The following is a 24,783-nucleotide window of genomic DNA, read 5'->3' as shown; positions in this document are numbered from 1 at the left end:
CTCTCTTTGATTCGGCAATGGTATTCTTCAACAATGGAGATCCGCTTATCCAAACAGCTGTGAAGACAACAATTCTAACAGTGATGAAACTGAAGAATGAAAAAATTGTTCGCATTTTGTTCAAAGGAAACAAGGATGAGAAGCGCTCCAAAAATCCTCGCGTGATCTATTATCCCCTTCTTGATAGAATATGCTCATATCTTATGCTCCTGTGCTTTGACATGGCTGTTATGATGAGTGAAAAGAGCGAAAGAACCGATAGAAATGGCGTTAGAGATCAAAAAGAAAGAATCGGAAGAACAGGAAGAATAGAAGGAAGCGAGAAAGCGGAGCACAACGAGTGCAAGTTGCAGGAGGATGCAGAAGTGTATCTGTCCAGCTGCGGCCAGTGGGCATCTCCAGAAATCACCGAAAATGCGCGAGCCATTGTGAAATGCGTGGAAAACGACTTTGCATGCCCAACACCTTCTGTCTCATTTCCATCGCCAAAATGGAAAAGGATAAAAGATTCACAAGGAATTTCTTCTTCTTCTTCTTCTTCTTCTTCTTCTTCTTCTTCTTCTTCTTCTTCTTCTTCTTCTTCTTCTTCTTCTTCTTCTCAAACATCATCATCATCATCTGCTAATGAACAGAAAACTTCATTGGCCACACGCAAGCAGACGTCTTCTGCCTCTGCGTTGGATTATCTTCTGTCCAACTTCATTTCGACGGTGCAGTTTGTGCGTGACCTCTTCTCCATCCGCTATCTTCCGCTCTCTCTTCTCCTCGCTCGCTCCCTTTTGGTGCATTTTCTGCTGCCTTTTGCTCGCTGCTTCTGGAGATTTGTGCCTAAATGTGTGCGAATTGAAAGCGAAAGAGAAATTGAAGAAACAAAAGAAACGAAAGAAGCTAAAAAAGAGGTTGAAGAGAAAAGGAGAAATGAAAGAAGAAGAAGAAGAAAAGAGAGAGGAAGAAAAGAGATGGAGGAGGAAGAGGAAGAGGAAGAGGAAGAGGAAGAGGAAGAGGAAGAGGATGAGGAGGAAGAAGAGGATGAGGAGGAAGAAGAGGATGAGGAGGAAGAAGAGGAAGAAGAGGAAGAAGAGGAAGAAAAAACTGAGGAGAAAAATATTGATGATGAAACAAAAAAAGAGAGTATGACAGAGTATGAAGAATATGAATATGAATATGAGGAAGGCGAATATGAAGAGGGAGAATACGAAGAAGAAGAAGAAGAAGAGGAAGAGGAAGAAGAGGAAGAAGAAATGGAAATAGAAAAGAAGGAAAGAAAATTTTATCCACAAAAGGAAGCTATTCAGAAAGGGAATGATTGTGGAAGCACAGCGCTGAATTCATTTGAGAGCAAAAGAAACAGCAATGGAATGAGCTCTGAAGAGGAAGAGGAAGAGGAAGAGGAAGAGGAAGAAGAAGAAAGAGAGAAATCTAAGGAGAATGCAAGAGAAGCTGAAAAGAGGAAACTTTCACCTGAAATTGAAGCTGCAAACCAACACAATGAAATTGGATTTGTGGTGAAGAGAACAGAAGATAATGATACACTCATAACAACTTCCTCTTCCACTGCAACTTCCTCTGCATCTTCTTCCTCTTCTGTATCTTCATCATCATCATCGTCGTCGTCGTCGTCATCATCTTCTCCTTCTTCTCCTTCTCCTTCTTCTTCTTCTTCTTCTTCTCCCTCCTCTCAGAATGTGCGCGTCATTCCCATTCCAACTCTTCCTGTTTCTTTGTGTCTTCATCTTCTTTCTGTCCTTCTTTCTTCTTCTCTTCCTCCTCTCGTTATTCATCTCATCTGCTGTGTGTTGTCTGCAAACTGCAAAAACGAAGCAAGCTCTTTCTCTTTCTTTGATTCTGTTGGAAATTTTGATGCTTCTTCTTCTTCTTTTTCTTCTTTATCATCATCTTTATCATCGTCATCTTCTTCTGCTTCTCCTTCTCCTTCTTCTTCTCCTTCTCCTTCTTCTTCTCCTTCTCCTTCTCCTTCTTCTTTCTCTTTTCCTCCCTTCTCTTATGTCCCTCTTTGTGTCACAAACAACATTGCTGACAAACTTTTGCCTGAAGAAATGGTGAAAATTGCGTTTGAATGGGAAGAAGAGATGAAAAACCAAAAAGAAAATGAAAAGGAAGAAAAAGAAGAGAAGGGAGAGAAAGAAGGGAAAGGGAAGCAAAAAGAACAAAAGAAGAAGAAGAAGAATTGCAATGTTAAACAAGAAAAAGAAGAAGAAGAAGTTGAAGAAGAAGAAAAAGAAAAAGAGAAAGAGAAAGAGAAGAAGAGGCATTTGAAGATGATAAAAGCAGATTTCATAGCCAAAATGAATAAGATGTTTGAAATTGAAGGAGAAGAAGCACTTTCAAACAGAATTCCGATTTGGGACGTGGAAGCATACAAGAAAAGAAAGCAAATCGAAAAAGAAAAAAAGAAAAGCAGAAAAAAGGAACAATTTGAATGCGAAACAAGAAGAAAAAGATTGATTTTTGATGGCACAGAAAATGAAAACAGTTTAATTTCTTCTTTTCCTCTTCCTCTGACTCTTCTTTTGAGTTGGATGCAGACATTCCAAGATGGAAGAGTGAATTATGATTATGCCACTGGACTTGCTAATAATCCTGTTGCTTATTCTTCTTTGAATTCCTCATTATCATCATCATCTTCTTCTTCTTCTTCTTCTTCTTCTTCTAATTCTTCTTTAAAATTTTCTTCTTCTTTTTCTCCTTCTTCTTCTTCTTCTTCCACACACACAAATGTTTCTATTAACAACATGCAAACAATGTTGTGTTCAATTCCTATTGCTTCTGTATTTCATTCTCGAACATCTCCAATCACTCAATCTTTATTCACTTCTTCTTCTTCTTCTCTTTCTTCTTCTTCTTCTTCTTCTCTCTCCTCTTTCTCTTCCTGTCTAAATGTCCCTCCTCTTCTCAAATGCTTCGGAATTGACGCAAAACGAGCGCTTTTGGAGTATTTTTTGCACAAAAGCATTTTTCAATGGATGAAAGCAAATAGAATAGAAAGAAGAGGAAGAGGAAGAGGAAGAGGAAGAGGAAGAAGAGGAGAAGGAGAAGAAGGAGAAGGAGAAAAGGAGAAGGTTAGAGAAGAAGGAGAAGAGAAGAAAGAAGATAACAAAATGGATTTATGTTGTGAAGATTTAAGTGACAAAGAAATTAAATTTGAAGAATTATTCAGCAACAACACGAATTCCATTGAAGAAATGCTGCTTTCTAATTCATGTTTGTTTCCCAATGAGAAAGAAGAAGATGATGATGATGAATATGAAGAAGAAGAGGAAGAAGGAAAAGAAGTAGAAAAAGATTTAATTTGGAGTGATTTGTTTGAAAGTATGAGAGAAGAGAAGAGAAGAGGAAGAAGAAGAAGAAGAGGTATAAAAAGAAATAGAAATGAGAAGAAGAGGAATGCGAATGCGATGATAAACAAACAAATTGGAGAGAAAGAAAAGAAGGAAAAAACTGAAAAAGAAGAAAAAGCAGAAAAAGCAGAAATAGTTAATGCTCATAGCATTAATCCTCATAACAATGCCATTCAATTGAATTCTCATTCTTTCTCTTCTCAATCATCTTCAAATGAATCTCTTTTGTCTGAAAATCCCTTCAAAATGACGCAGCAAAACCTGTTTTTGCTTCGTCTTCCTGCTTCTTTGCAACCTTCTTCTTTCTTTTTTCATTGGCTTAAAAATCATCCAAATCGCTTTCTTTCTTCTCTTCCTCACTCAAAAACTGATTTTCTGTCAGAAAAAGATGAAATAACGATGATGTGGAGTGGGGACAGGGAAAAGAAGGAAATTTCAAAGAATTCAGCATTTCTTAATTCTTCTTCTCCTCCTCCTCCTCCTCTTTCTTCTTCTTCTTCTTCTTCTCTTCTTTCTCCAATCAATATATTTGATTCTCATTTGTATCTTCTTCATCAAATTGGCTTTATTCTGATGAATTCTCCATTTTTGTTCTCAACTCTGCCAAGTTTAGTGCAAATGATGCTATTTCCTTCTTTCTGGATGGAATGTGCAACAAATAGAAGGAAAGAGGAAGAGGAAGAGGAAGAAGAGGAAGAGGAAGAGAAGAAGGAGAAGGAGAAGGAGAAGGAGAAGGAGAAAGAGAAAAGAATGTTATGTGAAGGAGATGAAAGAGAAAAGAAGAGGAGGAAAGAAGAAGAAGATGATGATGATGATTATGATGATGATGATGAAATAAAAGGAAATGAAGAAAATATTTTCAAAATAAAGAAATCTTCTTCATATTCTTCTTCTTCATTATCACATTCTTCTTCCTCTTCCTCTTTTTCTCTTTCTTCTTCAAATCGAATTCGTCCTCTTTCTTTTGAAATGCTCAACTCTTTCTTCCGCTTTCTTGTTCGTTTTGCCTCAAAACATGTTGAAAGAAGAAATGACAATAAAAGTGGTAATTTATTCAGTAATTCTCCTAATATGAGCAAGAATGAAAATACAAACGAAATAGAAAATTCTTCTTCTTCTCCTCTTTCTTCTTCTTCTTCTTCATCTTCTTCTCCTTCTCCTTCTCCTCCTCTTCCTCCTCCTCCTCCTTCTTCTTCTTCTTCATTTCACTCCTCAACACATTCATATTCCTCTCTTTCCAATTCAATTGCCTCTCCTCAAACCTCAACTGAAATCAAAGCATTTGACATTCTCAGCACGATTTTCAACAAACTTGGAGAAGAAGAAGGGAGAAGAAGAAGTTTAATGAAGGAGAAAATCGAAAAGGAGAAAGGGAAGAAGAAGAAAGAAAATGAAAGAAAAGAAGAAAAGAAAGAAAAAGAAGAGAAAGAACAAAATTCTTCAATATTTTCTTCTTCTTCTTTTACACAGAAAAGCAAAGAAAACGAAAAACATTCATTTTCTTCATCGTCTTCTTCGAAAATGAACGAAGTCGAAAGAGAATTCTTCGCAAAAACGATCGAAAAACATTCACAAGTCAATTTTCTTCAGATTTTGCTGAGGAAATGTTTGAGATGCAAAGAAAGAGGAAGATTTGGGGGAGAAGAAGAAGAAGAGGAGGAAGAGGAGGAAGAAGAAGAGGAAGAGAGAGAAGAAAACGAAGAAGAAGAAGAAGATGATGATGATGATAAAGATAATGATGAGGAGAAGGAAAATGAAGAAAATGAAAACAAATACAAGAACGAAGAAGAAGAAGAAGAAGGGGAAGAGGAAGAAGAGGAAGAAGATGAAAATGAAGGAGAAGAAGGAGAAGAGGAGGAGGAGGAAGAAGAAAACGAAGAAGAGGCAGCGGAAGAGAGAGAAAGAAAAGAAGAAAAAGAGAAAAGCGAAAAAATATTTCAAAGGTTATCAAAAGAAAATGAAGTAAAAAGGAGAAAAGAAGAAGAGGAGGAAGAAGAAGAAGAAGAATTAAAAAGAGAAGAAAGGGAAAGGGAAAGAGAAAGAGAAAGAGAAAGAGAAGAAGAATTTTCTGCTTGTGAATCGCTTTCCAATGAAACATTGATTTTTTTGTATGCCATTTGCACCAATCCAAATGTTCCCTTCTCATTTCTGGAAGAAGTTGGAGTGTTGCCTTTGATTGTGAGAGAGGAAAGAGGAAGAGAAGGAGAAGGAGAAGAAGAAGATTGTGAAAGAGAAAAAGAAGATGAAAGAGAAAGAGATGAAGAAGATGATGTTGATGAAGATGATGATGAAAAGATTGAAGAGGAAGAGGAAGATGAAAATTCAAAAGAAGAAAAAGAAAAAGAAAAAGAAACGAAAAAAGAGAAAGACGAAATTAATCAAAAAGCAAACGAATCAGATAATTCATCAAATAACATTGCAAACATTATTTCTCTTCCTTCTTCTCTTCCTTCTCCTTCTCCTTCTCCTTCTTCTTTTTTCTCCTCCTCCTCTTCTTCTATACTTTCTGCTATTGAATCGGAAACATTACCTTCTGAATCATCGCATAAACCTTCTTCTTCTTCTTCTTCTTCTTCTTCAATTGATAATTCTTCTTCAACAAAGCATTCATCTTCCTCTTCCTCTTCTTCCTCTTCCATTCCAATTCCTCCTCCTTCTCTTCCTTTCTCTTCTGATTTAATTGCCTCTTCTTCTCTTTCTTCTCTAACTTCTTCCTCTTATTTCTCTTCTTCTTTCTCTTCTTTCTCTTCCTCTTCTCCTTCTCCTTATTCTTCTTCTCATCTTTTGCTTCCTCCTCTTCAAAATTCGCTTCTTCTGACTTTCTCTGAAATGCCTGCATCTTATTCACTTTCTTCGGTTTTTTCTCTTTTCAATAAACCTTCTTCTTCTTTCTCTTCCTCTTCATCATTATCTTCTTCTTCGCCTTCTCTTCTTCCTCCTTCTGAAGATTTGTCTTCTTCTTTCTTTCATCTCATTTCTGTTTCTCATCCACTCCATTTCAATGGAAAAAATTCTTCTGTTTCTTCTTCTTCCTCTTCCTCCACCACCACCCCCTCTTCTTCTTCTTCGATGAAATTATCTTTTAATACTCAAAGCAATCCATTAATTCATTCCTCTTCTTCTTCCTCTTCTTCTCCTTCTATCAATTCTTCCGATCATTCTTTTTCTCTCTCTTCTCATTTTCCCCCTTCTTCTCTTTCTTCTTCACTTTCTTCTTCTCTTTCTCCTCCTCTTTCTCCTCCTCCTCCTCCTCCTTCTCTTCATTCATCCAATCCTTTTGCTTTGGCTTCTTCTTCTGTGATTCTTTCTTCTTCTCATCAAAATTCAATTTCAACCGAAAAAGAAATGAAATTTCGAATGCGTTCATATTCTTTTTCTCCTCGTTCCTCTTCTTCTTCTGCTTTTGCTTCTTCTTATCTCCCTTCTCCTTCATCATCAACATCTTCTTCTTCTTCTCCCTCTTCTTCTTTTTCTTCTCATTTAAATTTTAATTCAAATACAAATACAAATTCTAGTCATAATAGCAAATCTTCACTCGATTCTGGTTCGCGGAATCTGTTGATGAATTCTATTCCTTCTTTCATTTTGGACAAAACATCTTCTTCTTCGCCTTCCTCTTCTTCTTCTCTTTCATCTTCTTCCTTTCTCTCTTCTTCTTCTTCTCTTCCTCTTTCCTCATTCATTCAGGATGAGTTTCCAAGAGTGTTTGTGGATATTCCTTCTTCTTCTGTCTATTTCTCTTCTCTTCCTCCTTCTCTTCTTTCTCCTCATTTGGAAATGAAAACATTGGAAAAGGGAAATTATATAATTAAAAAGAGTTGTTTGGATTCTTCTTCTTCATTATCATCTTCGTTTTCTTCTTCTTCTTCTTCTTCTCTTTCACAATCATGTTTAACTTTTTCTTCTCCTTCTCCTTCTCCTTCATTTACCAACTCCAAAATGAATCCTTCTTCCAATCCAACCAAACCAAATAATTCTTCTCTTTCTCCTCCTCCTCCTTCTTCTTCTTCTTCTTCTTCTCCTCCTCCTCCTTCCTCTTCTTCCTCTTCTTCCTCTCCTTCTTCTCCTTCTTCTTCTCTTTCTCTCCTCTCATTCGAATACAATCCCTTTTGGATAGACGAAATTCTCGATTATCTCCAATTTTCTGTTCATTCCACCACAAAAAGTCTTCTTCAGTCAATTGCTTTCCTCTGTGCTCATTCTTCTTCTTCTTCTTCTCATTCTTCTTCTTCTTCCCCTTCCTCTTCTTCCTCTTCTCATTCAATTCGTTCTTCTTCTTTCTCATCATTATCATCTTCTCCTTCGCCTTCCCCTTCCCCTTCTAATTCTTCTTCTCCTTCTCCAACTAATATTCATTCACAATCACCTTCACCACAAAACAAAGAATTTTCTTCCTCTTGTTCTTGTTCTTCTTCTTGTTCTTCCTCTTCTTCCTCCTCTTCTTCCTCCTCTTCTTCCTCTTCCTCTTCCTCTCCTTCTTCTCCTCCCATTCATTTTCATCATCACCGTTATCATTCTCATGTCAAAAATCGCCGCACCCGGAAATTCCGCTGCTCGCGAGATTTGACATGTGTCATTTCAATTGACAGCGCTCTGTCAGTTCTTGTTTCTGTTGTTCAGCTTCGCTCTTCTTTCGCCTCGCTTTTCTCGCTTTTGGCTTTGAGGCAGCAAAAAAGGAAGGATTTGAGGAAGAAAAAGAAGGAGAATTCGGGAATATTTATAAGTTCTCCTTCTTCTTCCTCCTCCTCTCCTACTCCATTAAATTCTTTTTCTTCTCTTTCTTCTTCTTCTTCTTCTTCTTCTCAGTCTATAAATAGCGTATGTATTTCATCATCTTCGTCTGTCAATTCATCAATCACATCGTCATCATCATCCAATTTAGCTTCTTCTCCAATTTCATTTCCCTCCTCTTCTTCTTCCTCTTCTTCTTCCTTTTCTCTTTCTTCCTCTTCTCTTTCTTCTTCCTCTTCCCCCTTTCCATCTCCTCCTCTCCATCTCAATTGGTTCCATTCCATTTCTCTTTCTCATCTTCTTCTGCCTCTTTTGTCTTTGTTTTCTGCTTTTCTCGATCCTGTTCGGTTTATCTCTGAAATTGCACTGAAACAAACATCAGACAAGGAATACGAGATGATTAGAAGAGAAACAAAAGAAAAGGAGAAGGAGAAAGAGAAGGAGAAGGAGAAAGAAAAAGAAAAAGAAAAAGAGAAAGAAGGAAGAGAAGGAGGAGGAAGAGGAGGAAGAAATGAGATGAAGGAGGAATGGGAAGAAGAAAAGAAAGAAGAAAAGAAGAAAGAAATATCAAAAGACAAAGTTAAAACAGAAAATAACGATTTGACAAGTTCTGATAGAAAACACTCAATCACAATTCATTCTTCTCAAACAACAAAACAAAAAAATGTTGATATTTTACCAATGAAATCTTCCCTTCCTTCTTTTTCTTCCTCTCCTTCTTCCTCAAATTCCTCTTCTTCCTTCTCTTCTTCTTCTTCCTCTTCCTCTTCCTCTCATTCCATCGTCCATCACGCACACAACAATCCTTTCGAACCGTTTTTCACTTCTCTTCTTTCTTTTGATTTCATCTTCACTCAAAACAATTCTTCTTCTCTTTCTTCTTCTTCTTCCTCCTCTTCCTCTTCTTTTCCCTCTTCTTCTGCTTTCTCGATGGCTCAAAGATTCCATTCACCTATCTTTCCTCAGGAAGATCTCGATGTCATTCTTAATCAACCTACTTTTCTTCTTCCTCTTTCTTCTTCTTTTCTAACTTCTTCTTCTTCTTCTTCCTTTTCTTCTCCTTCAACTTCTTCTTCTTCTCTTTCTTCTCTCTCTTCCTCTTCCTCTTCCTCTTCTTTTTCATTGGATCTTCGCCCCATTCTGATTCGTTCTGTTGTGAAGGACTTTTCATTCCATTCAACTTTCAAAGAAAATTCTGTTTCAGATGAAAAAACAAACAAAAAACAACAAATGAATAATATTTCTTTATTAGCATCAAAATCTCCTTTTGATTCTTCTTCTTCTCCTCCTCCTCCTCCTCCTCCTCCTCCATCTTCTGCTTCCTCATCTTCTCTTGATTCATCATTGTCCTCTTCATCTTCTTCTCCTGTAAATTCTTCTTCTTCTCCTTCTCCCTCTCCTTCTCCTTCTCCTTCTCCTCCTTCATCATCATCATCTTCTTCTTCTTCAGAAAATCCTTCCCGTTCAATTTCTCCTCCTCCTCCTCTTTCTCTCTCTCTTTCGAATCCTCTCGTCTCTTCTCCTCGTTTGGATCCTCCTCTCTCTCTTTCTCTTTCTTCTTCTTCTCTTTCTTCTTCTTCTTCTTCTTCTTCTATTCCTGAGCTTCTGTATTCTTCTGTTCAAGTGTTAAGCCCTCAACCTCCTCCTCATCATTCAACTTTGTCTTCTTCTTCTCATTCTTCTTCTTCCTCTTCTTCCCCTTCTCCTTCCTCTTCTTCTTCCTCTTCTCCTTTTGATCATCATGATAATAACAATGTGAATAATTCTTCCTTCTCTGAAAATGAATCTCCTCCTTCTCCTCTTTGCAATTCTTTCTCTTCCTCTTCTTCCTCTTCTCCTTCTCCTTCTCCTTCTCCTATTTCGCCTTCTTCTTTCTCTTCTTCTTTCCCTTCTTCTTCCTCTTCTTCTTCTTCTCCTTCCTTTTCTCTTTCTTCTCTTTCTTCTTTGTCTTCTTCTTCCATCAAAACACAAACAAACAGAAAAAACCCTCAAAACTCAAAAAATTCTCAAAAATCTCCAAAATCTCCGAAAAATGGCGAAGAAACAGAAAAATCCATTTTTGTTGCTGCTCTCCTTGTTGATGAACGTTCTTCTTCATATTCTTGCATTCCTTCGCTTTCTCCTTCTCTTCTTCAGACTTCGTCATCATCTTCTTCTTCTTCTTCTTCTTTGATTGTGAATACTGCAGAAATATTATTAAAACATCCAATTTCTTCTTCATCATCTTCTTCTTCTTCTTTCACTTCCTTCTTTTCTCCTTCATCATCATCTTCTTCTTTTTCTTCTAATTTATCTCTTTCTTCTTCTTTTCTTTCTCTTCCCACTCTCCTCAGAAGACATCGTGTTTGTCCTGCTCTGAAATTCCCCTTTTTGCCTTCTCCACAAACATTAAACGCTTCCAACCATATTTTGTTCCCTTCTTCTTCTTCTTCCTCTTCCTCTTCTTATTCTTATTCTTCTTCTCCCCTTTCATCATCATCATCTTCTTCTTCTTCTCTTTCTTCTCTTTCATTTGCCTCTCCTAAACCCAGAAATCTCACTGTTCGGTCAAATTCTTTGTATTCCTCTTCTTCTAACTTAGCAGCATCGTCTGCTTCATCCTCCTCCTCTTCTTCTTCCTCTTCTTCTTCTTCTCTTTCTTCATCCTATTCCTCCTTTTCTCCTTCTTCTTCTTCTTCTTCTTTGCATTCTTCTTCCTCTTCTTCTGCTCTTCCTCCAATCTCTCCCACTTCCTCTCATTCTCCTTTGGTCAGACGCTTCTCTCTTTTCAACTCGCAAAAGAAAAGCTCAAAATATCGCTCTCATTTGGGATCTTCTCTTTCTTCTTCTTCTTCCTTTTCTTCTCCTTCTCCTTTCTCTCCTTCTCCTTCCTCTTCTTATTCTTCCTCTTCCTCTTCTCGTGTGAGAGTTCCTTCTCTTCCCTTGTCTCATCATCTGCCAATGAATGAGATAGAAACATTGCAGTGTGTTGCACACAAATTGTGTCTGGTTCATTCTGCTTGTGTGGAATTGGGAGTGTTTAGATGGATTGAGAGGGAAGGAGAAGAAGGAGAAGAAGAAGAGAGAGAAGGAGAAGTTAAGGAAGAAAATGAAGAAAAAGGAGAAATGAAGGAAGAGAAGAATGAAAGAGAAAGAAAATGTGTTCAGAAAGAAGAAGATAACACTGGAAATAAAGATTATGATACAATAAAGATGGTTAAAGAGAAAGAAAATCACAAAATAGAATTTGGCGAAAGAGAGAATTTGAATGAGTTTTCTGTCAAATTCAATGAAAATGTTGGAATGTGGAAGAATTTGCTGAAAAAGACACATTCTTCTCATCAGAAATTGTGGGAAAAATATGCTGGAATAAATTTGCAAAGAAATGATAATAAAACGGGATGCATAAATAGCAGTAACAGTGCTTTGAAATCTTCTCATCCTTCTTCTTTTTCCTCTTCTCCTTCTCCTTCTCCTTCTTCTTTCTCTCTTCCTTCTTCTTCTTCTTCCAGCAATAACAACAATCCTTCTCCAACAGAATTTTCCTCTGTTCTGCTTATTCTTCCTGTCGTGTCGATTGCCAAGTCTTCTTGTTGCCCTCTTCTTCTCGTTCTCTCTTTTTCTGCTGTTTATCTTTGCGCACCCGCAAACGAAGAGGCATTTCTGATGGATTGGCACTTGTTCCTTAGAAGACAGAAGGAGTTGGAAAGAAAAAGAGAAAGAGAAAAAGAAAAAGAAAAAGAAAAAGAAAAAGAAAAAGAAGGAGAAAAAGAAGGAGAAAGAGAAACAAATAAAGGAAACTCATTTACCATCAATGAAAATGAGAAGCAACTGGATGATATTGATGCCGAAGCCAAAAGCAGTTGTGATAGTTCAAAATGTTCTTCTTTTTGCTCAAAGAAATATGCACTTTGCAAATCGAAATCTGAGCCATGTTTAATTTTTCATTCAGAATTGGGGGGGAAATGCAACTTTTGTCCGATTTATTCAGAAAGAAATTCATCTTTTCAAAGTTCTTCTTCTTCTTCTTCTTCTTCTCCAAATTATTCTTCAGAGCAATCATCCAACTTGTGCAATTTGTCTTTTGTGAATGATCAAAACTTATCTTCATTATCTTCTCCTTCCTCCCCTTTCTCATCTTCTTCATATTCTTCATTTCCTTCATCTTCTCCTTATTCCTCCTCGCTTCCTCCTCTTCTCCTCTCTCTTCTTCTTCCTGTTGCCTCTGCCTCAATCGACACTCTGCTTCTGCAAAGGCTGAGAGAAGATGAGTGCGACCTGCTTTTGTATGAGCAGAATTTGAAGGATTTGTTCGTGGTGAAGAACGAGCTGAACGATGAGACAGTGACATTTGCGAAGGGAGTGTATGGATTTGGGAGAGGAGGAGCCTCCAGCGATGGATGGGGAGAGGCAAGAAAGAAGGCAGCGAATGCTGAGAAGTGCAAAGAAGCATCTGGAAAAGCGAAGGAAAAAAGTGAGAAAAAGGAGAAAGAAGGGAAGGACGAAGAGAACGATTGTTGCACTTGTGATACATTTGAGTCAAATAAGCATTGTTCGTCTGAGGAAAGCGAAAAAAGTGGTGAAGAAAGCAAGCACACAACTGCAGAGTCTGATGTTAGTGATGAAGAATCCAGCAACCACGCAATGCATCCTTCTTCTCCAAATCTGTTGGATTCTCCGCCAAACACTCTTTCTGGTTATTTCAGCTCTTCTTCTTCTCCTCCTCCTCCTCCTTCTCATTTTTCTTCTTCCTCTCACAAAAGTGCATCTGAACTTGGAATCATTCCTCCGCCTCCGCGTTTGAATGATCCGATCAGTCCAATAGAGAAAGAAGTTTCTTCTTCTTCTTCTTCTGTTTCTTCTCTCTCCCCGTCTTTTTCGAACGACAATTCTCTATCCTCTGCTCTGCATCTTCCTCCGATCCCTCTTTCTCTTCATCCTTCTCCTTCTTCTTTCTCTCTTTCCTCGCTTTCCTCTCTTTCGCACCCGCTTTCCATGTTTCTTTCTGGAATCAGATGCCATTGCCGTGAGTGCAGTTCAATGAGACGCTCTTTCATTGCAGAAAATGCCAGCAATGCGAACAAGAGGAGGAACAACTCTTCAGCTGTTGATTCGCCAATGAAGCGCTATTCGGTTTCATTGGCTTCTTCAAATCTGTCGGCTGTTTCTTCTTTCATTCCTTCTTCAAATACCCCTGCTGCTTCTTCAGCTCTTTCTGCTCGCCCAAAAAGTTTGATGATAAATCTGTCTTCTTCTTCAACTTCTTCGAAATATCGAAGCTTCTTCCCATCTGCCTCTTCTTGCAATTCCCCACCGTTCATTCATTCTCCGCAGCAATCGTTGTCTTCTTCATTGCCTTTGTCCGCCTCTTCATCAAACAGCAACAAGCAGATCACCAATGTTAATGTTAATGAGCAATGCATTAACACATATTGTCACAGATATCATCATTGTTGCTATCACAACCGCTCTCTTTCTGACTCTTCAGCAAGAGAAATAGCCTCAAAATTGGTTTCATCAAAGTGCAATAAAACTGAGCATTGTCAATCGTATGGTGAATTTTCTGCTTTTCAACATAAAGATTATTTCTCTTCATGCTGTTTCGATCAATTTTCTGCTAATTCTTCTTCTTCTTCTTCTTCTTCTTCCTTCTCTTCTAACAAATCGTGTTTGGGGCTGTTGCAAACAAACAAGTTTCCTGTGAAGCTGTCTGCCTTGTATCCATTCAGCATTCATCAACTGCCTCCTTCTCCTTCCTCTTTCACCTTCACTCGGAATTCTTTGAAGGATTCTTTTTCATCTCGTCTTTCGTCATTATCTTCCTTTTCTTCGTTTTCTTCGCACAGTTTCTTTCACCATCTTCTTTTCCCTTCTTTCTCTGAGCTTTTCATGTTTGTGCTGCTTTTATCTTTTCAGAAGTTTGAAAATGAAGAAAAAAGAAAGAAAAAAGTATTTGAAGCTTTAAAAATGGAAGAAAAGAAGATTATGCATTTGGACATCATGTTAATGCGGCAAAAACGGAATCACGTGGATTCAGAAGCAAAGAGAAAGCTGAGAAGAAAGAAAAAGAATGGAAAAGTACACATGAGTGTGAATGAGATAGATAGAGTGGCAGAAGCTTGTTCGTCAAATGAGAAAGAAACTGATAGCTTCAAATCGAACAATTTGAGCAAATGTCTTTCATTTGGTGGATTACAACTGGCCAATGACACTCGTTCGCAATCATTTTCTCAAGCCATTCCAGAATCCGCAAGTGAATTAGTGGAAATGATTAATGTTTCGTCTCTCTTTTCGTTTGATAGGTTTTGTTCCTGTTTTCTTTCGTTTAAAAGAGATTTGGATTCATTAAATCAGTTTTGATTTTGATGGATTTTATTTTTTTGTTTATCATATTCATAAATCATGACAGTTAGGACTTTAGCTTTTTCATTTATCTTCCTCGTTGATTTTGGAGTGTTACCGAACTTTTTTTTTATGTTGAATATTTGGATTCTTTATGTTTTTAAAATTTATTAATATGCAAGAGAAATAATTTTCTTATTATTTTAAAAGATGAGATTAAAATATATCACAAGTATTAAAGTGGCATTGTTTCGAAAAAGCTAATTTTGTGTGTCTCGCAAAAAGAAGAACAAAAAGGTTCATTTTTATTCAGTTTCTCATGAGCAATCAAACCTTTTTGTATTCCCATATATTTGATTGAAGAAATGGTTTTCTTTCCATGAAATATCGCAGCACGAAAAACATTTCTATTTTAGAATCGGAATCAAACCTTTCCGCTTTCAATAAGGAGTTATTTTTCCAACGACCATCCAAAAGTTTCAAGATATTAAAAATAAACAAAGAAAACAGTGAAAACATTTCATGAATATTTGATTTGCCATTGCTGACAATTCACTTTCAACTCAAAGCATTGATTTACACTTCGACATGGAAAGGTGTTTGTTTTAATAAAAACAAAAAGCAAAAACATAAATACAATAAAATTAGAAATAATCATGCAGCACTAATGTTTTTCCAAGCCAACTTCATTTATTTGATTTTTGATGGTTTCATAAAAAACATTTTGCCTCACTCTACACACGAAGATGCACCGAAATCCACTTCTGTACAGGTTCGTTGAAGTAAATCTCGTAGAAATGCGCAAGAACAACACTCAACACAATAATCCCCACAAACATGATCCACACATAGTCAAACGAAAGATTGTTGTTCGCCACCCAGCAGGACACAAAGTCAATAAAAATGCAATGACACAAGAAAAGTGAATATGACATCTTTCCCATCCACACGAACAGGTCGCACTCCCATTGGCTCGGCTGGCATCCGTTGATGATCACCATCAATATCAGTGGTTCAATAATCGTCACTGCTGATGTGTCAAACGCTGCGTTTCTATATGCACTTTCCCCCTCCTTGCGTAGATACGGAACTTTGCTCATCGAAATTAGGCAAGCACTCGCAATCCAGAATGCAAATCGAATTCCCCCTGAACTCTTCTTTCCCTTCTTTTCCTCTTCTTTCGACTTCATTTCCTGCTTTTGATAAACCCTGCTTATAACCTGCCCGATCAGCAGAGGTGTCATTAGCCTCACAATCCCAAACGGCGCCATCTTCCGATCGTTTAGAAGGAATCCTCCGTTCACGTACCCAAACTCAGATGTGAAAGTCATGTATCCGGTGCACAACGCGGATATTGCAGCACACACACAAAGAACTGACGTCCTGCAATGCCTCAACACCGCTATGTACAGGATGTTCCCAATGTAAGCATATACCAAAAACCATTGAGGCGGGTTCAGAGGAAACATCGACGGTTTTGCTGAGTACACAAGACTTTTCGGCGCTGGAATGTTAAGTGTCGCTAAAATCAGCAGTACCACCCTGTTCAAAACAGGAACATCCCCGTAATTCACCCACCCGATTGAAGGTGCATTCAAGTACCGCAAGAAAAACGTTGGCACCAGCGAAGTGAGGAATACCAGTGGTTGCAGCCGCACAAAACGCCTCTTCACGAAGCTCCAGGCTGACAGCGACGTTTTCTTTTTGTCGTACGCATACCCCAACACAAACCCGGTGATCAAATAGAAAAAGTCCACAATCAAGTATCCGTGATTCACAATCTTCGTGTACGGCTGGTAATGGTATATAGTTCCCACCAGGTGGTAGAACACAACACATATCCCGCATATCCCGCGGATCCCATCCAGGCTGTACAGCTGCTTACGCTGCTCGATGCTTTTCGGCTTGCCAGACACCTTTTTTTCCATTTCGATTTTTGATCTGTTGCATTTTTTTATTTATGTTGATTTTTCAAATATAATTAAGGGTATGTTTTACAAAAAAAAAAAAAAAAGAAAAAGAAAAAAAAGCTAAATGATTGTTGCCAAAGATATGTATTGTTGGCAAATATGTTCAAATTGAATTTATAATGTTTTTGCTTATATATGGGATTATATTTTTTAAGTTTATGAATTTTGTTCCACTTGTTTATTTCTGAATGGTTTCTCAATTCAATTTTCAATTCAAATGAAAATATTTTGAGAAGATTGCTTCATTAATTATGATATGAAAGAAGAAAAAGTTTGGATCAAATTGCAGTATTTTTCAAAACTGCTAGAATATTGCACCATATTTGCTCGAGGCAGCATATTTTGTTGTTGAAATGTGTAATATAGAAAAAGGATTGCATAATTTGGATGCTTTAAATAAAGAAACACTTTTTTTCAGAGGATGATGAAGAAAAGAAAAAGCAGCTTCTTCAGGTTCTGAATTAGAAGGATAAAATCATTATTCAATCATCAATCAATCAAATCAATCTTCTACCACATAATTCCACTCTGAAAAGCAAAAAATTCAATAAGGAAGCGCAAAGTATTTTTAATCCAATAAAAAAAAGAACAAATGCTCCACTTTTAATTGAGAAAAGCGGAAATGTTAACAAAGAAATGGGGAAAAAACCAATAAATAAGCGAAAAACAATATAATAACCTTCAATATGCAGTTTTTGAAAATAATTTCAACAAAACTCTTCTTTGATCTCGTAACAGTGAAGCACGATAGCACAATCTTTGCATTCTTCTCTTTCATTTTTACCAAATACTTTTCTTTGTCACTTTCAGCTTTCTTCTTCTCATTCTTCTTCCTCCTCTTTTTTTTCTATCTCTCTTCTTTCTCTCTCAAATCCTCACATTTCTGCAGATCTTCCAATTCCCCATAAATGACAATTTCCGCAATTTTCCCCAACAAACTGGTCTCTCAAACATATCTTCTCCTTTTTCATAAAATTGTTTTTCAAATATTCTTTTCCTTTTTTCTAATTTCTCTTCTCTTTTCTCCTTTAATTGCTTGTTGGATGCACACATCACTGAAAATTCTAAAGATGTTCAACATCACAATCATTCTTTCCATTCTGTGTTTCCTGTGAAAAAACGTAAGATAAAGGAGATGGCAAAGTTGAAGTTTTTGTATTCTGTTGAAATATTGAAGAATGAATTTAAAAAGATTCTATGGATTATTCAAAAGGAATAATATCGGAACAAACAATGTTTCCAGAACAAGAATCAATGTGTTTATCAATCTCCATATTTTGGTTAAAGAAAATCCATATGATGAGATAAATTCCTTCTGTTGGAGTCGGATCAATCTTATTAGCTTTATAGGAAATCACAAAACACTTGCTGTATTCAATGATGTTTCTCAAGGATTAGAGGCTTTTGGCATCTCTTTCTTTCTTTCCCGTTCAATCTCGCAAAATGGCTTTCTTTTTGTCGAAGGTGTTCAATGATTTAGTCCATAAAAGTCATTGTCTGATTCTTCTTTTGTTGCTTTAGAGCCGATATGTGAAACGATGAAACTTTGCCGTTGGAGCTAGCCTTCACAATGATTTTCATTTTTGTTTATTCTCCAATTCTTTTGGCCACTTTTGTGGTTGATACTTTTTCACCTTTTTCTTTCTTCTTGTTGGTTTGTTTCAAGTTCGCTTTCTTTTGAAGCAAATGCACAATGCTTTTGTATTGTTTATGCATTTTGATTGTGGAATTCTTTCATCTTCAACAGTTCCACGAATCATCTGCACAAAAGGAAAATGCATGAATGCCAAAAATAGATAGCATTTTTTGAGAATACAAACATCAGTTACCCTTTTTTTTGTCAGAATTGAAGTCCAGAAATATGTATAACATCTTCTCTTTAACAATAAACTTATCTACTTGTTTCACTTTTCAAAATGATAGATATTCCATTCAGCTTTTATTGATTGATGCTTCTCCGAAATTTGTCAAAAACTGCTTCATTTCCTAAGAAAATCAAAAATCATAACGTTTTCACCGTCTTGAATTTCTTTTGGTTTGATCAAAAAACAAAAGATTTCCTTTTCTTGCTTCATACAGCCAATACTTGAGGCTTCTTCGCAATATCTTTAACATTTCTTTTTATAAAGCAAAAAACAAAGTAGTATGTATTGAAATCTTTTTTATTTTGCGAGATAATAAACGATGTGTGTATTTATTTTTTATTTTGTTGCGTGTCAAGCTTTGCCTTGTTTTTGAATATTTTTTGGAACAAGCAGAATGAGTTTGTCAGACGATGATAATTCTGAAGATTATAATTCAGAAGATGATTATCCTGAACATGATTATTTTGAAGATGAAATTTTGATTACGGTCAAAACTGTGAAGTTTTCAAGTTTGTTTTTTAATTTGGATTGAACCATTCTGAACAAAATTTTTGTTTTTTTAAATTCTATTTGCAGAATTGTTTTGTGAAGTGGAACATTGCAGAGAAGATGAACAAAAACGGAAAATCGAAGAGATGAATGGATTAATTAATGAAATGACTGAAGGAGATATCATAACAGTTTTCACGAAAGATCTATTCAATAAAATTCACCAAATGATTGAAGAAAAGACATTATCATTGGAAAGTGCAATCTTGCTATTGAAGCAAGCTGGATATTACAAAGTGATGAAAAATATATGGATTATGCACTTTAAAGAATCTTTGTTGAAAAGAAGAATTGAAAAGATGATTATTGATGAAAATGAGAAGAAAAAAGAAGAAAAAAATGAAAAGTTTCTGACTGATCTTTATGAATGTTATGCTTTGCTAATCTACCAGTTTTCATATGAATATCGTTCAATAATTGTGCCGTGCCTTCTGAAAGTTGCCTCGAAGAAAGAGAGAAATGAGGAGACTCAAAAAGAAGTGGAAATGGCGTTGCTGGCTTTGAGTAATGTTAACACATATTTTATATGTTCGCTTCTATTTCCATTTTGATATTTTTGCATTTTTTTCTGGTTTTTATAAGCAAATAAAACAAGAACTGTATTTGAATGAAATGACAGAAACCATCAAATATCACCAGGAGCATCACAATCTGACACGACTTGCCTATCAATCTGCTTGGCAGTTTTTGATAAAAAGATTTTATTGGGACAGAACACTGGAAGAAGTGATTGTGAATGAATTGCATTTTGCAAGAGAGGCAACAAGAGAACTGGAAGATCTGTCAAAGAGTGTGGATTGGAAGAGAAAAGAAGAAAGAAGAAAAGAAACAAAAGTGAAAGAAGTGTCTGTTATCAGGAGATGGTTCGATGTGATTTCTGAGTTCTTAAACTCGTACACATTGTGGGAAGAAGAACTTGCTGGACTAATAGCCAGCCTTGTTCAAATGATTCGAGCATCAAGGGGTAGATGCCAAATCATACGCAATGAATGTGTTGATGTATTAATAATTACAGCAAGAAACGGAGTTGAGCATGAAGATATCTTATTAAAGAGCAGAGCTGTTGAAGTTATTCTGGAGGAGATTCACCGATCAACATTGAATAACGAAATGGTATATCATTGTTTGAGATTCTGTTTTTCAATTTCGGAAAGACTGAAAGGGGAGGAGAATGATGAAATGTTCGAAACAAAACGAAAAGAATTGAAAAGAAAGATATTTAAAAAGATGGAGGAAGAAGGATACGAAGATATCACAACAAGCCTTTATGGATTCATTTCTTTTGTTAACGAAAATGATTATCGTGAATTATCAAAAAACACTTCTGAATATTTGATGTATCTGTAGATGGAATATTCTACGCGTCTCCATTCATCTCATCTCATCTCAGAAAAGAAGAAAATTTGAAGAAGAAGAGAAGAGAAAAGAGAAAAGATTTCGTTCTGAAGCAACATTTTCAGTTGCACACGAAGAATATTCAACAAAAATTGTGTGCTCTTCATTCATTTCATTCAATCTTCTCATTCTCATCTTCCACTTCGACATCGCTCACACACTCTCCCTCCCTCATTCAAACATTCACACAGCATCTATCTTCATTTCAACATTTGTGATCTTCCTTTTCTTCTTCTTCTTCTTCTTCTTCTTCTTCTTCTTCTTCTTCTTCATTCGTTTCGACAAAGAAGACGACACACAACTCAGATGAATTGGGGTTGAGTCACTTTCAGATGATGGATGGAATGGAAGTGAAGGGCAATGAAACAAAAATTGGATGAATTTCAATTGAAGATTTCTGAGCAAAAGAGAAAGAAAAACAGAGATAGAATTCAATTGAGATTGACTTGTTTCAGCCAAGCAGTTTTTGAATAAGATTTTCACTCTTTTTCTTCTTCTTCTTTGTCATCAGATTTATTTCTGTTATATTTTGAACAAAAGAAGTTGGCATCTGGTTTCTTCAACGAACATTTCTTTCTTCATTTCTTTTGTATTCTTCTCAAGAATTACCATTTCATTCTTCTCCTTCGCCTTCTCTTTTTCATTGAAAATATAATCAGAAAGAGAATAAGCTCAAAAGTTCGGAGGCTTCAAAAGGCAAAAACTGAACAATTGAATACAAAGCTCAAAGTGAATCCTGTTGAAGAAGATGGAGGGCAATAATCAATTCAACGAAGATTCTTGATGGAATTTTTTAAAAAGAAAAGAATTTCTTATTTTTCATTTTTTAAAAAAGGAAATGAAATCAACAAAATAATCAAATTATTGTTTTCCTCCCATTTTGTGAAATGAATAAAAAAGAAAAGAGAATATAATTTTGGAGTTTCAGTTTTTGTTGAAAAGAATTTGGCTAAGTATTCACAAAATAATCAGAAATATTCAGCGATAAACCATTAAAATTTTCATTGTTCAGAAAAGAAATCACTCCATAAAGGCTTGTTGTGATATCTTCAAATCCTTCTTCTTCCATCTTTTCGAATATCTTTCTTTTCAATTCTTTTCGTTTTGTTTCGTCCGTTTCTCCATCATCCTTTTCTTTCAATCTTTTTGAAATATTCAAAAAGAAATGCAAGCAATCAGACATAATTTTATCATCCAAAGTTGATTGCTTCATTTCCTCCAAAATAAAATCAATAGCTCCACTTTTCAACAAATCTTCAATTTTCACATTTCTCGCAATTGCTGCATCCATTAATGAATAAAGGCATTTATTGCGTATGATTTGGTATCTACCCCTTGCTGCTTTAAACACTTGAACAATGCAGCTGATAAGTCCTACAAGTTCTTCGTTCCACAATTCGCACGAGGAAAAGTAATTATCAATAACATTAAGCCATCTCCTTAAAATAGACACTTCTATTCTTTCATTTTCTTCTTCTTTCTTCTTCCAGTCGATACATCTTGTCAGTTCTTCGATTTCTCTTCTTGCTTCTCTTCCGAAATGCAGTTTATTCACAATCACTTCTTCCAAGCTTATGTCTTTGAAAATTTTGTTAATCAAAAAGTTCCAAGCGCACTGATAGGAAAGCTGAGTGAGGTTGTGATGCTCCTGATGATATTTGATAATCTCTTTGATTTCATTGAGGTAAATTTCATTTTCAAGCATCTAATAAAAATCAGAAAAATATGCAAAAATATCAAAGTGGAAATAGAAGCGAACATACACAATACGTGTTAGCATTACTTAAAACCAGCAATGCCATTTCCACATCTTTTTGAACTTCTTCGCTCTCGTCTTTCTTCGATAAAATCTTCAGAAGGCAAGGCATATTGATTGAAAGAAATTTTTTTGTAATAAAATCTTCAATCAGCAAAGCAAAGCATTCACACAGTTCAATAAGAAGTATTTCATCCTTTTCATCCTTTGTCTTTTCATTTTCATAAATTATCATCTCTGACATTTTTTTGCTCAATAATGAACCACCAAAAGGATCACAAAAAAAACATTTCAGTTCCTTGCAATATCCAACATGCTTCATCAACAAAATTGCATTTCCCCACGATAATGTATTTTTTTCAATCATTTTGCCCATTTCATGATACAGTTCTTTTGTGAAAACTGATTCAAATTCTTTTTCATTCATTTCATCAATTAATCCATTCATCTCTTCGATTTTCTGCTTTTTCTCATCTTCTGTGCGATGCTCCAGTTCATGGAGCAATTCTGCAAAGGTTATTCAAAAAAACAAAAATTTTGTTCAGAATTGTTCAATCCAAACAAAAGAACAAACTTGAAAACTGCTCGGTTCTGGTCGTAGTCAGAATTTCATCTTCAAAATTATAATCATCAAACAAACTCATTCTGTTTGTTCCAAAAAATATTCAAAAAGAGTGGCTACGTGTAATAAGAAACAAAATAAAAGATAAATACACACATCGTTGATAATCTTGCAAAATGTTAATGATCGCAATGCAAACAGTTAAGTTTTTGCTTTATAAAAAGAAATGCAAAAGAAATTGCGAAGAAGCCTCAAGGATTGGCTGTATAAGGCCAGAAATGGAAATCTTTTGTTTCTTTTTGATCTAACCAACAGAAAATTTTGATGAAGAAATAAATTGGTACGAAACTTATTGCTTTCTGAATTATGTTCCATTTTTCTTTAACAAATATTTTTCTCAAATATAGAAATTTCCGCATTTTTTTGCATTAAAATGGAAGACTTATTATGATAAGATTGGAGTGAATGTTTTGAATAAATAATTGAATTTTTCAGAAATGCAGAAATTGTCCCATGTCGTATTTCTTTTTGTGGTTTTTTAAAATAATTATATTATCTTAAAGAATATATATAAAAATTTAATATATTTTATTTCATTTATATTAACAATTAAAGACAATAGAAAGCATATCACATTTAAGGAGGATTATTTGGTATAATTGGTGTGTGCTGTTCATGCTTCTACGCAGATAAGAAGAAGGAGAAGTTCATCTGCAGCTGCCGATATCGAGAAGTCTTCTCCAGCTCCGGGGAACCAAACTTGTTGCTCACAATGTTCAGAAAGATATCTCAGCTTCCTTTCATTCGCAGATCGAAGATTCCAAGCAGCTCCTCCAGCTATTCCTGCATTTACTCTCCCGAGAGCAAAAAGGTCATCACAAACAGCTTTTTTCCATGCGCGTTTGGTAGAAAAAGAGAATACTCCAACTGATCTTCCAGTGGCTCGTCTGCTTCTTGCCAGGCTTTGAAGGATGTGCGGTTATCGCTGTGTGAGTGGTAGAACGAGTGATACGAGTGATGTGAGATGGGAATGGCGTGTGTAATGTGTGATTGGTGGGTGAATAGTGGGCGATTGAGTGAGCGTGGCATCTGGTAGTGTCCGCCATCGAAGGATCGTTGGTGGAACAGTTGCAGGTCCTGATAGATTACGAGAAGGAATCTTTCACTTTCTTCTTCTTGTTGTTGTTGTTCTTGTTCTTCAGCATTGCTTATTCCTCTTCCACTGGCCTGTAACTTGATCGATCATACGTCGTATAAAAATATCCTTTCTGAGCACAACCATTTGATTTCTCCTTTTTCTTCTTCGGTTTCTTCCTCTTCCTCTTCCTCTTCCTCCTCTTCCATTCAAAAGATCAAACAGATATGTCATATCATCCATTCTATCAATTTCTGATAAAAAACAAAGATAAGCTTTAGGATCCATTTTTCTTTTCTTGACGCCACAAATTGTCCAATCTGACAAGGAAATTGAAGAAGAATTTGAAAATGAAGAAGATGAAGATGAAAGAAATGAAGATGAAGAAAATGAATAAGAGGAAGATGAAGAAAAAGAAGAGAAAGAAGAGAAAGGAGGAGAAGATACAGATGACAAAGAAGAAGAAGAGGAGGAGGAGGAGGAGGAGGAGGAACAAGATGAGGATAAAGAAGTGATAACAGAAGATGACAATGATGCAGAAACAGAAGAAATAGCTCCATTTCTGTTTGCACTTAGCGATGGTTGAAACAGAAACACTTTCAGAAGAAAAGAAGCTTTATGCAGTTCCAAAGGTAGTATAGTCCAGCTGTTTTTGAACGACACTTTCAAAAATATCTTCTGGTCTGGTTTTATGAAACCATCATCCCATTCTCAGTCTTCCTCTCACTCGCCCAACATTCCACTCATCCCTCCATACAAATCCGGCAATCTATCCAACTCGCAAAACCTCTCCTTCTTCAACGATATCCTCCCTTCATGTGCTTTTCCTCCTTCATTTGACTCTTGCATTCCCAAAGGAGGCAGACGAACTGCGCTGCCTTGTTTGTTCATTACTCCAGTTTGAATAAGCCCTTGAATTCACTGAATCCCTTGTGATTGTATAGACCCCTGAAGCATAATTCCCTGTGAAAATGCAATGGAACTGAAACTGAACCAGAACCAGAAGAAGAGCCAGAAGACGTATTCAGCAAAGGAGGAAGAGACACATTCACTCCGCTTACTTCATCTGCATCAGTCATCCTCCTTCCTCCAGCACTGCTGCTTCGCGACTTTCTCAGCAAACCCAAGTTCCCTTTGTTC

The 24,783-nt window shown here is 36.2% G+C and overlaps 3 protein-coding genes across 3 annotated transcripts; 1 reads left to right on the top strand and 2 right to left on the bottom strand.

Moving 5' to 3' along the window:
- Positions 1–17: 17 nt before the first annotated feature.
- MONOS_12411fu12412 (uncharacterized protein) lies at positions 18–14,590 on the top strand (the record flags this gene model as incomplete). The annotated part of the gene is made up of 1 exon (XM_067865032.1): positions 18–14,590. One exon carries the CDS (start codon positions 18–20, stop codon positions 14,427–14,429), a length of 14,412 nt encoding a protein of 4,803 aa, XP_067722862.1. The 3' UTR covers positions 14,430–14,590.
- Positions 14,591–14,593: 3 nt separating this feature from the next.
- Positions 14,594–16,356, bottom strand: MONOS_12413 (putative acyltransferase). Its single transcript, XM_067865033.1, has one exon. The coding sequence runs from the start codon at positions 16,337–16,339 to the stop codon at positions 15,146–15,148; it is 1,194 nt and encodes a 397-aa protein (XP_067722861.1). The 5' UTR covers positions 16,340–16,356; the 3' UTR covers positions 14,594–15,145.
- A 4,678-nt stretch (positions 16,357–21,034) lies between these two features.
- On the bottom strand, positions 21,035–22,814 carry MONOS_12414 (uncharacterized protein). Its single transcript, XM_067865034.1, has 4 exons — positions 22,665–22,814; positions 22,521–22,591; positions 21,954–22,453; positions 21,035–21,895 (listed from the first exon to the last, which is right to left on the bottom strand). Exons 2-4 carry the CDS (start codon positions 22,588–22,590, stop codon positions 21,140–21,142), a joined length of 1,326 nt encoding a protein of 441 aa, XP_067722860.1. The 5' UTR covers position 22,591; positions 22,665–22,814; the 3' UTR covers positions 21,035–21,139.
- Positions 22,815–24,783: the final 1,969 nt, after the last annotated feature.

The sequence above is a fragment of the Monocercomonoides exilis genome, assembly GCF_001643675.1.
Source record: "Monocercomonoides exilis strain PA203 chromosome Unknown scaffold40-978991, whole genome shotgun sequence".
Classification (NCBI taxonomy): Eukaryota; Preaxostyla; order Oxymonadida; family Polymastigidae; genus Monocercomonoides; species Monocercomonoides exilis.
This window is presented reverse-complemented; position numbering and strand designations above follow the sequence as displayed.

Coding starts and splice junctions, on each gene's coding strand:
- MONOS_12413 (XM_067865033.1), bottom strand. CDS start 16,339: ATGGAAAAAAAGGTGTCTGGCAAGCCGAAAAGCATCGAGCAGCGTAAG.
- MONOS_12414 (XM_067865034.1), bottom strand. CDS start 22,590: ATGAGTTTGTTTGATGATTATAATTTTGAAGATGAAATTCTGACTACG. Junction 22,454..22,520: donor CAGAACCGAGCAGTTTTCAA/GTTTGTTCTTTT, acceptor TAACCTTTGCAG/AATTGCTCCATGAACTGGAG. Junction 21,896..21,953: donor GTAATGCTAACACGTATTGT/GTATGTTCGCTT, acceptor GATTTTTATTAG/ATGCTTGAAAATGAAATTTA.